Below are 12,040 nucleotides of genomic sequence, written 5' to 3'. Positions count from 1 at the left end.
ACTGAACCACTTTTTCTCCTTTTGAGCAGAGAAGCAGATTGTTCTAGCGCAGGGAACTGAAAGGGCACAGCCATGACCGGCAATCTCAGGAGCTCAGGTCAGTCAGATATTCTTATTAAGACTGACAAGTCAAGCAATGTTGAGTGGTTTCCTGGTGAGTAAAACACTTGAAAATACAGTTGGTCAGACGCAAAATACTTTTGTACAATGCTTTTGGACAATAAGCCATTTCAAAGCAAACTTCCCTTCAAAACAAAGTCTAGAAATTGGTCACTATAAAAATGGCATGACTGCCATTTTAAGCAAAGTGAATTCCTGCTGTTAGCTCTTGCAAAATTAAACAACTGTGCCAGGCTCCTCTTCACAGTTTAGGTTTGGGTGGTCTTGGATCAAAATACAGTTACTCACATTCAAGATTCCCAGCTGAAAGTGGTGCTGCTTTCTGCTGGTGCACTCAGGGTAAGAGCTGGGACCTGTAGCTCTAAGGCCAACCAGATTCAGGTATTGAGAAATATTTGAGCTATATTTCACTTTTACTGGGGGGCAGGTGGGGAGGGAAGGGTAGAGAAAAGAAAGAGCAAACATAGCTCATCCCTTACTCCTTGATTTTCCTTTCCTACTGTAATTGAATTTGCCCACAAATGGCAGTGTAACCATCCCCACTACACACCACCGTGGAGGTACAGAAAGCAGTCAAAACAAGAAATTCCCCCTGCTTTAGCAATCTGCTAATCTGAACGTTTCCATGACGAATATGGAAATGGCTGATGCTAGCCACAAATTTGGTCATAATTGGCTGCAGGTTGTAAAAACACATGAAGAATCTCTATTTCTGCAGCTAGTTGAAACCAGAGATGCATTTGTGTGTGTATTATCTGCTGTGCTGGCCCTCTGCCTTTTAGTGTTGTTGTGGGTTCCCCCCCCCCCCCAACTCATTTATCGTTTTATTGCTTATGTTTGCTGGAGGATATACATGCAACTTCAAATTCTCAAGTCCATCTTGATCTTGTATCTAAGCGGTAACTGCGAACATACTAAGAGAGGATCAAGCACTCCTCTCAGCTTCATTGGCGTTTGGTCCGTATTGAGCTCTTAATGTTTCTTCGTGTTCCCAGTACCCCCAAGCCCGTACATCTTTAGGGTTTTTAAAGTGACAGTAATCCTAGAGCCAGAGGGTGGATGAGGTTGGAAAGCACCTTGGAAGATTGTCTCGATCAATCCCCTCCTCAAGGCAGGGTTAACTACAGCAGGTTGCTCAGGACTGTGTCCAGTTGCGTTTTGAGTATCTCCAAGGATGGAGACTCCACAGTCCTTCTGTGCAGCCTGTCCCAGTCACCCTCACATTAAAATTTTTTTCTTATGTTTGAGTGGAATTTCTTGTGTTTCAATTTGTGTCCATTGCCCCTTGTCCTGTCACCGGGCACCACTGAGAAAAGCCTGGCTCCATCACCTCTACTCCCCTCCATCAGGTATTTACACACACTGATAAGATCCCCTGAGCCCTCTCTGCTGCAGGCTGGACAGTCCCAGCTCTCTCAGCCTCTCCCCGTATGTCAGACGCTCCAATCGCTTAATACTACTTGTGGCCCCTCAGTGGACTCAGTCCAGTAAGTCCCCATCTCTTCTGTACTGGGGAGCCCAGCACCAGACATGGCACTGTGGATGTCTCACCAGTGCTGGGCAGAGGAGAAGCATCCCCTCCCTTGACCTGCTGGAGATGCTCTGCCTAATGCCGCCCAGGAGGCTGCTGGCTGCCTTTGCTGCAGGGACACATTGCTGGCTCGCAGTCAGCTTGTCCCCCAGGACCTCAGCTAGGTTCCAGGAACACTGGAACCCCCAGGAACACTGCACAGCTTTGCTGGTCTGAGATACAAGCGAAGCAAATGTGGTAGCAAGAGGTATTATCTTTTACTAGGCCAACTCAGAATACTGGAAAATGCAGACAAGAATCCCAACAGTGAATGACGTTAAAATGCCATCAATTGAGATCAGAGGAAATAATTTATAATGAAATGTACAAACAATCTGTGGAACTGCCCCGAGCCACTACCGAAGCAAACGGCACAAATGTCATAGAATATCCAGGGATGCTCCAGCGAACAGGGAAAACTTCTGCAGCTTTACTGGTAGGATTGCAAATCTAAGAGGTAGAAAACTTTATTGCACAGGACAGGGCGCGTGGCTCATAACCTGCCTAGACAAAATGCCCAATTATATTGGATTAATTTTTCACATTCAAGTCAAACAAATGATCTCCTCCTCTACAAACCCACAACACTCCCAGAGGAAAGGTCTTGCACTTGATGGACCACTGCTCTCAAATTTAAGGCAATTTCTGTGCTACTCCTGCCAGGATTCAGGCTTCCCGTTTTCATTAAAACAAGGAATTAAATCCTGTACTCTTGAACAGTGCTACAATATACCCTCCAGCATTGCTGCTCACAGCTGGAATAACTGAACCAGCCACGAGTCCTGCTGCCAGCATCCTGGACCCAGTCACAAGCAGGGTCCAAGGAGGAGCAGTGCAAGTGGAGCCGTGTCCTGCACTGAAGCTGGAAGGGTTCAGCACGGGCCAACTTGAGCCCACTCTGCCAGGATCCACCATGTGCTTACTGATATTAACCAGCCTCTGGAAAATCCTCACTTTAGACATGACCTGTTTATTTTACCTATTCTTAAAACAATATACATGCATGGTTTTTGCTTTTAGTTTATTACACCAAAGATACATAGCTTCAGATACATGTGTGAGCTGATTAGCCAGAAAAGGCTATACAAATTGTCTTCAAACTACTTGGAAGAGCACATATTTACCAAGACAAGAGTGTATTTGCAGAGGTGTGGATCTAGCCCTGTTACAACTATTTCTTCAAGCCCTTGTTTTGGCAGCAGCATTTAACTCCTACATAAATCCTGAAATATTCAAATAAACACACAGATAAATATAATAAATAATAGTAGATGATAATCTAATAATAAAATAGATAATAAACACTTTACTCAATAAAAGATAGACACAGCAATATTAAACGTAGCAGTTATACCCAGGCATCGTTAGCAAGGTGCTCTCTGGCAGAGAAGGCAAACCCCACAGCGGGCTGCATCAACATGCATGCAGCCAGCACTGGGACGAGTGATCCTTTCCCTCTGCTCAGCACTTGTGCGAGCACATCCAGAGTTCCGTGGCCAGTTTTGGGCTCCCCAGCACAAGACAGACACGGATACACTACAGCATGGTCCAGCAGAGGCCACCAGGATGGTTGGGGGCTGGAGGAAATGCTGAGGGAACAGGTGGGCAACACTAAGGAATCCATCATGTAGTGGTGATTGACTTCTACTAGCTATTTATCTCACAGACAAAGAACAATTTCAGATTGTATTCAAGCCCAGAACATATTAGTTTTTCATTGCTGACAAGGTGAAGTGCTCACAGTTAGTGTAAAACACACCAAGAAGCCCACAGGCACAGGTGGCAAACATGCCTTCGCCACTCCTGTTTGGAGATCCAGGGGATCTTCTGGGCATCAGTCTAGAAGATCATCTGCAACTGGCTGAAGTCAGCTGAAACCAGCAGCGCTGTTCTGTAATGCTCTCTCCTGCCAGGTAAATAGTGACTAAAAGGTGTGAAATTCTGTACTGGCTTTGAAAATAGCCAAGAAAATCAAAGGAATTTCTTCCAACTTGCTCTCTCCAACTGGGTGTCCCTACTAACCAGCAACACCACATGGATAACGCATCAGAGCCAAGAGGAAATAACTCTGGGAACACAAGTTTTGATAAATATAGCTGAACAACCACTGCCAGCAGGCATCAGCAAGATTGAATCCCACTATAAATGTTCAGATGTGTGACCAGATGCTGGGTTTTTACTGCTCATGAACTCCAACAAAAAGCAATTTCTTCCATCCACTAGAGATTTGAGCCAATCACAAGACAACAAAGTAGTAGAGAACAGATAAATTCATCCAAAAATTATCTACATTTATTGGAAATCAGATCCAGCTCACAGGTTTCTGGTAGGTAGATAAGATACCCCTTGGTGTCACCATGCCCAGCAGATCACGTTCAGCTCTCGTGTACCTCACAACAGCTTCAAGTGTGACTCAATGCTTAGACAATTATACAGTTATGCTTGCATTTTAAATAATATCATACACATCCTAGATGATTGTACAATTATGGTTGCATTATAACAACACAGAAAGGTGAACTGTAAACCATGTACACACACTGTAATGTAAAATTTTACCCTACCTTACCTGTCTTGTACCAGGAACACAGAATTTTACACTTGGTCACAAACTTGCCACAATCAAATCCCCTACACAGCCCTTCCCCATTTCTCTTTAGAGTGATTACTTGATGTTTGATATTTCCTAAGACAATTTTTAAACTGCTAGAAAATCCATACCAACTTGCAATTCAAAAGTATATATATGAACGGAGTAACGGATCCAGTGGAAATAGAGACCTACCCTAGAAATACTGAGAGACTCTCAAATGCAAAGGTTCTGGCAGGGAGTATTTCCAAATAGCAGAAAGACTTGCCCAAGTTACAGAGTCTTTCTTTTTGTTTTCTCAACAATACTCATTCTGTGTTGTATGGACGTGCCCCTGACAGTGCTTTCAACTTTCTACTCAGCAGCACCCTGGAATTTTTGAATTAACCCTGAAGGAAACTGAGCGAAGCTCAAGCAAACACTACACAAACCAGACCTGAAAAATCAGCATTTCACAGCCAATATTTATGGATTTAAGGATTAAAATCCCTGGGGTCGCTGCTTGCTTTCTCATTTTTCATGAGCTTCTCCTCCTCCTCTTCTTTATGAAAACATCCTAATTTTTTTTTCCCTTCGTGATAATCTTTATAGAACACACATCATTAGTACTGCACACTTGGTGTTGGATTACTGAAAATGCAACACTGCCCTAACAATACTTTCTGAGAAAGAAACCACAAGGTACTGGGAAGAATTTCCTGTGTATCTACATTTTATTCCCTCCTCAAAGGGTTTACAAAGCATGGGATTTGCGAATAAACAGGTCTCTTCTGCAAGTGCTCTGCATATGGAGCCACTGAATTTCTCCTCCTCGCACACGCCTGTACAAAGGATTACAATATTTCAGGTGCTTTTCACCCCCTAAGCCCCTCCACAGCAATTTCCTCATGCCCACACGTTTCCTCCACCACCTCGCATCCCACTCTCCTCTGCAAATTACACCTCACATAAACATTTCTAGGTTACTTGCAAGTGGCACGTGTTCATTTTCTCCTCCCTTCCTAATATAAATTTCTCTCCTAGCAAATATACAGAAGGAACAGGAAAAGCAAAACAGGAGGTCTTACCTTTTGACGGTCGTCTTTGTTTCGTTTGTAGAGAAGAGAATGTACCCATTACAGCACCCATTGCAAAAGCTACTTGTGAGTTTTTTGGGGAGGATTTATTTTGGCTGGGGGGTTTTTTGATTCTTCTCACCCCACCCCCCACTGCCAGTGAACAAAATCTATGTGAAATGCCCCCAAGAACAAAACAAAACAGAGGAAGTCAAGAGAAGAAAGAAAAGAAGAAAGGAGGAGGGAAAAAGCAAAGCACTGCAGCTCAGCGTTCAGCAAGCGTTAAGCTTTGAGGGTGGTTTTTTTTTTTTTTTAAGTCAACACACATGCACTGACTCACAGCCGGCTGCACTGTTATTATTCAAAACAGCTCCCCATCAAAATTTAAATGCTAGGTAGATTCCCTCAGACCAGAGCTGGCAGCAGATGCATCAAAATATTTACTGGAGCACAGCCACATAAACACACAGGCTAATTCTTCCTCCCGTTCCCTTATGGCTCCAACCAGCAGCCTGTAGGTCTAGCGAGGGAGCATCAGTGCATCTCTTCCAGTAAATACTAAACTGGAGTCCTGTAGACATGCTGAGGGTCTCGTGGGAGGCCAGAGCTTTGGGCTGGGTACCAATTCGGAATGAATGGAAATCTTCTGAGTGGGAAACGATAGTGAGCGACGCATCAAAGCCCCAGCTGCGCGGACTGCATGCTCCTGCTAATTAAGAGTCTGACAGAAAGGTAGGAAGCAGCAATCTCTAACAGTCTTCTCAAGCAGAAAAGTCAGGGGAAAATAAGTAAGTGCAACGGGGGAAAACAGAAAATTTCACCACAATCCTTTTCCTTCACATCCTTTCTCACTCACCAGAAGCATGTGCAAGACAGTTGTTAATAACTTATTTTTCTGCAAAGTATGTATGTATGTGCACATCCTTTTTAAGGACATTAAAAAAACAAACTGTTGAAACAAAATTCTGCAAACGTCAGGTGGGTCGAAGGAGGTGGACAGTTCCTGGCATTTTGTTCAGTTCTTTCATATTTCAAAAAATCAGCTACACATCATGTTATGTTTTCTCAGAAAGTGGGATAGCAAGTGTTCAAATACAGAGTTAAATATACCAAGGCAGCCATCAGAACCAGAATTAATTTGCTATTTGCACATGGTGACTGAGATTAAGGCAGCATCTGTGCAAATGCTGTATTTGTCTGAAGAAATTCATTCCTACACCAGAGACCAAAGCACCTTGTCTCAACAGGTTTCCCCAGCTTTCCTCTAACTTTGGGGTAAAGATTTCATCAAACACAGATCCCAGAGCCCCCAGGATCAGAAGCTGCACAGCACTGGTGTCCCTGGAGGTAAAGCCCCATGTTACCTTCTGCTCACATGCTGACAGCAATGCTATCTTTGCATGCACAGGTGTATTTGCATCCCTTGTGTATACCAGCAAAGAGCTTTCAATTAGTCGCTAGTTGCAAAAGGCATTACACAAAATGCTTTTTTTTTTCCCCCTTGCTTTTTTTTCTTGTTTTACAACTCAAAATACAGCAATTAAACTTTTTCTGAGCAATGTCTGAGGTAAGGTCCTGTTTAGATGCCAAAATCCTGAACTGAAACGTATCATTTTGCAGGCAGGTGCAAAGTGCCCAGGACCTGGGGCACACAGTGCTGCCGTTGTCATCATGGGGGAGCCTGTCCTAGCTTGTACAACACCTCTGCCCCCCCTAAATTCCTCCCCCAGGCTGGCCCATGGCTGTGGTCCTGCAGCCTGTGGGCTAACAGGCTTCTCCAGCCGCCTGGATCCAGATGGGGGTCCCTCAGACTAAGGTGATCTCCACAAGGCACTGAAAAGCTATATGAGATTCTTAAGCTCCTTTTTATTTAAATATTTATGTTTATTTTATGAATATTTTATTTGTGTTTACACAGTAAAATATTAGATAGGCTACAGCACACATGTGGAAAACCACTGCTCTTGGTATTTGTGCACACAACAAAGGCTGGAGGGTGACCAGAGACCACGGCAGATGTGCCCTCATGTAACAGCGGCTGCTTCATGCCACGGCTGCTGAGATGAGAAACCAGCAGCTGAGGATGTGCCTGCATATGTCATTTCTCATGCAAACAGACAGCAAAGAGAGATGGTGGGGCTCCTGTTCGGTAGGGTGGGTTTGCACTCCCTTCACCACCTCAGTGATACGCCACTGCCTTTACTGGACACAGGTGCCATGACAGAGCCTCCATGGGTCTTGGGGCAGGAGCTGTGCTCCTGCAACTGAGCGGTCACCCCTGGATCAGGCCTTCACCAGTGGGTGAGGGCTGCGGTGGTCCTGCCTCCCCAGAGCAGGAGGTCTCAGTGCTATCTCTGGACTCCTCTATTGGCATCAAGCCAGCTAAAAGCATCCCACCACCAAAAGCAACAGCTGCCACTGGGATGCTGTGCTCCCCTGTCCTCTGCTCCCAGACATGACGTCTCCAAGGTGACAAAAATGGAAACCCCCTCGATCTAGGCAAAGTGGTCACCAGCAGAAGTCAATGAACCGCAACTCCTGTCACATTGTCCACTCACAAAATGACACGTCAGTTGACTCATGCACTGTGAAAACCAGTGTTATACACTTAAGACCTCTGAAGTAAATGGTTGCAAAAAACTACACAGATTGTCATAGAATCGTTTAGGTTGGAAAAGACCTTTAAGATCATCAAGTCCAACCGTAAACCAACACTGCCAAGTCCACCACTAAACCATGTCCCTAAACACCACATCTACAGGTCTTTTAAATACCTCCAGGGATGGTGACTCAACCACTGCCTTGGGCAACCTGTTCTAATGCTTGACAAGCCTTTCGGTGAAGAAATTTTTCCTAATATCCAATCTAAACCTCCCTGGCAGAACTTGAGGCCATTTCCTCTCGTCTTACCACTTGTTACTTGGGAGAAGAGACCAACACCCACCTTGCTACAACCTCCTTTCAGCAAAAAGTACCTAGAAAGTAGTTGGCTTCAGGATTCCTCCTGACATCGTCTGGATCCCAGCCATGCAGAAAGAGCTCAGTCTAGGAGCAACAGATTAGGCTGCCCATACGGTGAGATACCCTAGAAAAAAGTAATTTAGGAAGATAAAATTGCACCCCTGATGCTGCACTGTTGTTTACTTGAAACAGCATGGTATATGAAGGCGGAGGGCAAATGTTTTCTTTGAAGCTTGAAAGAAAAAAAGATTTGTCTTGGCTGGAAACCAGTATTGACAGATCCCTATGAAATCATGGGGAGAAACGGTTACATGCATTTTTCTTTTTATGACTCAAACATACAAGAATGGGGAGAAGAGGAGGGACCATGTCTGTGCCTGGGCAGATGAGCACAGAATCCCAGATCACCAGTTCAAAAGCAGCTGCTTTCTCTCACAGCTGAAAATCAACACCTCAGAGGAACAGAACCATTGTAAACACTAATGAATTAGGTTATTTGCCACAGCAGGCAGGAATTCTCTTTCCCCGAAGATGACCATCCAGATTTATCAGCCTAAGAGATAATACTTGAGACGTAACAAGTGCTGATGGTCACCCTCTATCCCAGGAGCTGAATGTTTTTTAGAGTATTTCCTTTAGAGGTAAGATGAAGACTGAGCTCTGACTGTGACGGTGAAATGTATAGTTCTAGCTGCATGGGTACCTAAGCCAGCATCCCGGCTAAGAGCTGCTATCAGAGGATCAAAAGTACCTTGGGGAAAGGAGATACCATATTGTGCCGAACCTGACTGCAGCCCCCAGTATTGATTTGCAGTGCTCCAGAGCCCAGCCGCTGCTCACTTCCCAGTGCAGTGAGAAACCCCAGCTGCACGTCGTGGGGCTCTCTCATGGCATGCTTTACACACAGTCCTCATGCCTTTGCTTGCGCAGCTGAAGGTACATACCACTTCATGATGCCTGTGCCATGCCTAAACCCATCCACTTTCCCACAAAAAGTTCACCCAACAGGTGACTTGCATGACCGTCCCAGCAGTCACTGCTAAGGAGGGGAGAGCCCCCACAGGAAAGGGCTGCGAGTGCTTCACGCAGGCAATGGGCAGACACACGCTATGCGCACACGGATACAGCAACACACAAAAAGCGTTCATCAAGGTATGCCTCTGCCCCAACAGAAGCCTGTGTACATACACAGCCAAGCACTCAATGCTGGGTGCTGATCTCCTGAGCTAGATTGGCGGGGCAAACATGTCCCCACTGCTAACCCATCATTATTGTCTGCCAGTGATTAAACCCCATTCCATCCTTTCACCACTACTTTATACTGTGTCGTAATAAATTCTGTCTACTGACTAACAAACTCATGACCTAATACTATTCACTGACTCTCTTCCTGATTTCTTCATGCCTCAACTCTATACCACTGTGTTTAATAAGCATCTGTGAGACTCCGAAACATCAGAGCAAAGTAGACAGACACTGGCAGTGATGTAGGCGCTTATTTGTTGGACGTAGCCAGAAGGTTTGGTCAGAACCAGTAGTTCATTATTTTTAATAAATGTAAATACAGCGTCTTCAATTAGGGAGTCATTTCACCAGCTAGCTGATATCGATACAGGATGGAAATCTCCTGGGAGCAAGGTCACAGAAATTGGTACAGTTCTGCTCCCTGACACAGGATCAGGTCCTCTTCCCACTAAAGACAGGAAATGGTGCGAAATGGAGCTGGACCACACTTGCGTTAAATCCATTTTGAACTACGCATTTCTGGTATTTTTGTGGGTATGTACAGGAAAGTAGAGGGGGAGGGTGGTTTTTTCATCATGCAGAAATGTGGACCGTTGCCAGGAGAAAATACCCTTCCTAAGCACAGTATCTAGGGATGCAATCTCTGATTTATCAGTCATCCTCTCCTACAAGGCAAAGCTGGCAATGTCGATCTGTAGGACTAGCAAGGAAATGCCTCAGACATACCCAGATTTTAAAACTTAGGGCATTGGTGAAATTCATTCTGATTTTTTTTTTTTGTCTCCCAAAGAACAGCAATGAATATTTGCATAACAGGAACACAAATAAAAACTGAAAACTGCCTGTTTATAGCAAGCCCTTTTCATTCAGTCTGTATCTATCAGCTTTGAGTGGTTCCAGGTAAGTTCTGCCTTAAAAAGCCTAAATAAAGCTGGAAGTAACTGATTCCTTTTCCCTTCTGGGTATTTTAGGAATGAGACCTAGGCAGCATTGGCTGGAATTTCTTTCTATGTGCTTAAGACTAAAGGAATTTCATCTTTCACATTCCAGTAACTAACACGTGTTTTGGGGAAGCATTTTACATTTACTCAACAAGGAGTGCTTCACTTCAAGGCAGAGGTGACTTTCTGTTCGCTTGAGCAGCTACTGTTTTTCTTGAGGCCCATATATAAACAGAGTCCTTCCGACAAGCAACTGGGAGCGTACAAGTAGCAGACTGGGAGCTGGGACAATGCCACATGAAGCACCGACATGGAAATGCCAGGGCTGCTGCTTTCAGCTGTGTCCACTCAACTGTAGCCTGGTCAGATGTTCGTAATTGGGACCCACCGACACTGGCCCAATTACCACTCAAGTGCTCTGGCACAAAACCACCTCCAGCCATGGAGACAAGCTGGGTCCCCCCAGCAGCACAAACGCAGTTGCTCCTGCAATATTCTGGGCATGGATTCCTCCATGAGGGATGGTAGCCAGGGGGGAGCAGGAGACATGAATTTTGCATCGATTGCACAGGCACTGATATGGCAGTTCCCTTGCAGAAGCTGCCCATGCACCATGAGAGCTGCCCACAGGCTCTTGCCCTCTCTTCCAGCTCCCTCTGATTTTTAAAGCAGTTCATGAGACACTGGACACTGAGACTTAGCCATCCGGGGCGGGGGGGGGGGGGGGGGGAAGAAAAAAATAAAAATCAAAAGCAAGAAGGAAAATGTTCCTTTTCTAAGAGAATGAAAAGAGAGTTTCTGTTGCTTAGCAAATTTTTAACCAGTTGCTGTCCTCAGCTGTCTGCCAGAACATCCTCTGCCAAGCCCTTTGCGTGACCCTAAGTCCAAGGCTCTGCAGGAGACCTGGCAGGAGCCTTTCTGAGCCATGACCTGCCCAATTGCCAGAGTCACTGCTTGCTTGGGGGTGAGGAGTTACAAAGAGCACATCTACCCCACCATGCTGGAGCACTCCAGACATCCCCTAGCATCACAGAAGGACTCATCCTTCAGGTCATCTTGGTGCTGAGGCTCCAGGTAGCAGCACTCCACACAATCACAGACAAACTAAGGAAGACCAAGGTACAAAAGCATGGTAGGAAATTAATAAAAATAGCTCCAGCTGGATCCTGAAGAGAAGAGGAAGAAATCATCACCATCATGACCCCACGCATAGAGCTTGGGATACTGACAAGCCTCGATAGTGCAGCCCCCCCAGACTGAACCCGCAGGACTCCAAGGAGTAGGAGGAAGGCAAGCACACCATTTCTCTTGCAGTAGTATTCATTGTTTTCCTTTTCTTTATTTCTCTGATATTATTAAAAATAAAAATAATTCTTTTATTAGACTGCTAAGGTTTCAATTACACTAACCAATACATTTAAGGTGCGTTTCTTTACTACAAATATGTATTATTAACTTACTGAAATTGTCCCAGTTCAAAGCAGGAAGGCAGACAGCTAAGAAAAGTCCATCCACTGAACAAACACACACAGCCACCACAAAGACCTACAAGGATAAA

At 45.0% G+C, this 12,040-nt stretch overlaps 1 protein-coding gene across 5 annotated transcripts in view; it reads right to left on the bottom strand.

Annotated features, from left to right (window-relative positions):
- The window catches only part of KCNIP1 (potassium voltage-gated channel interacting protein 1), a 420,579-nt gene that overhangs the window by 287,716 nt on the left and 120,823 nt on the right, over positions 1–12,040 (bottom strand). For 4 of the 5 annotated variants that reach the window (XM_072873232.1, XM_072873235.1, XM_072873234.1 and 1 more), the window contains exon 1: positions 5,348–5,623. The exons of the other annotated variant lie outside the window; for it this stretch is intronic. Coding sequence is in view for 1 of the 4 variants with exons in the window: in XM_072873230.1 (XP_072729331.1) it covers positions 5,348–5,408 (61 nt within the window). In the remaining 3 variants the exon portion in view is untranslated. Of the gene's footprint in view, positions 1–5,347; positions 5,624–12,040 lie in introns of those variants that run through there. 5 annotated transcript variants of the gene reach the window in all.

Source organism: Ciconia boyciana, chromosome 9 (genome assembly GCF_034638445.1).
Source record: "Ciconia boyciana chromosome 9, ASM3463844v1, whole genome shotgun sequence".
Taxonomy (NCBI): domain Eukaryota; kingdom Metazoa; phylum Chordata; class Aves; order Ciconiiformes; family Ciconiidae; genus Ciconia; species Ciconia boyciana.
The sequence above is the reverse complement of the archived record's forward strand: the minus strand, read 5'-3'. Positions and strand labels throughout refer to the sequence as shown.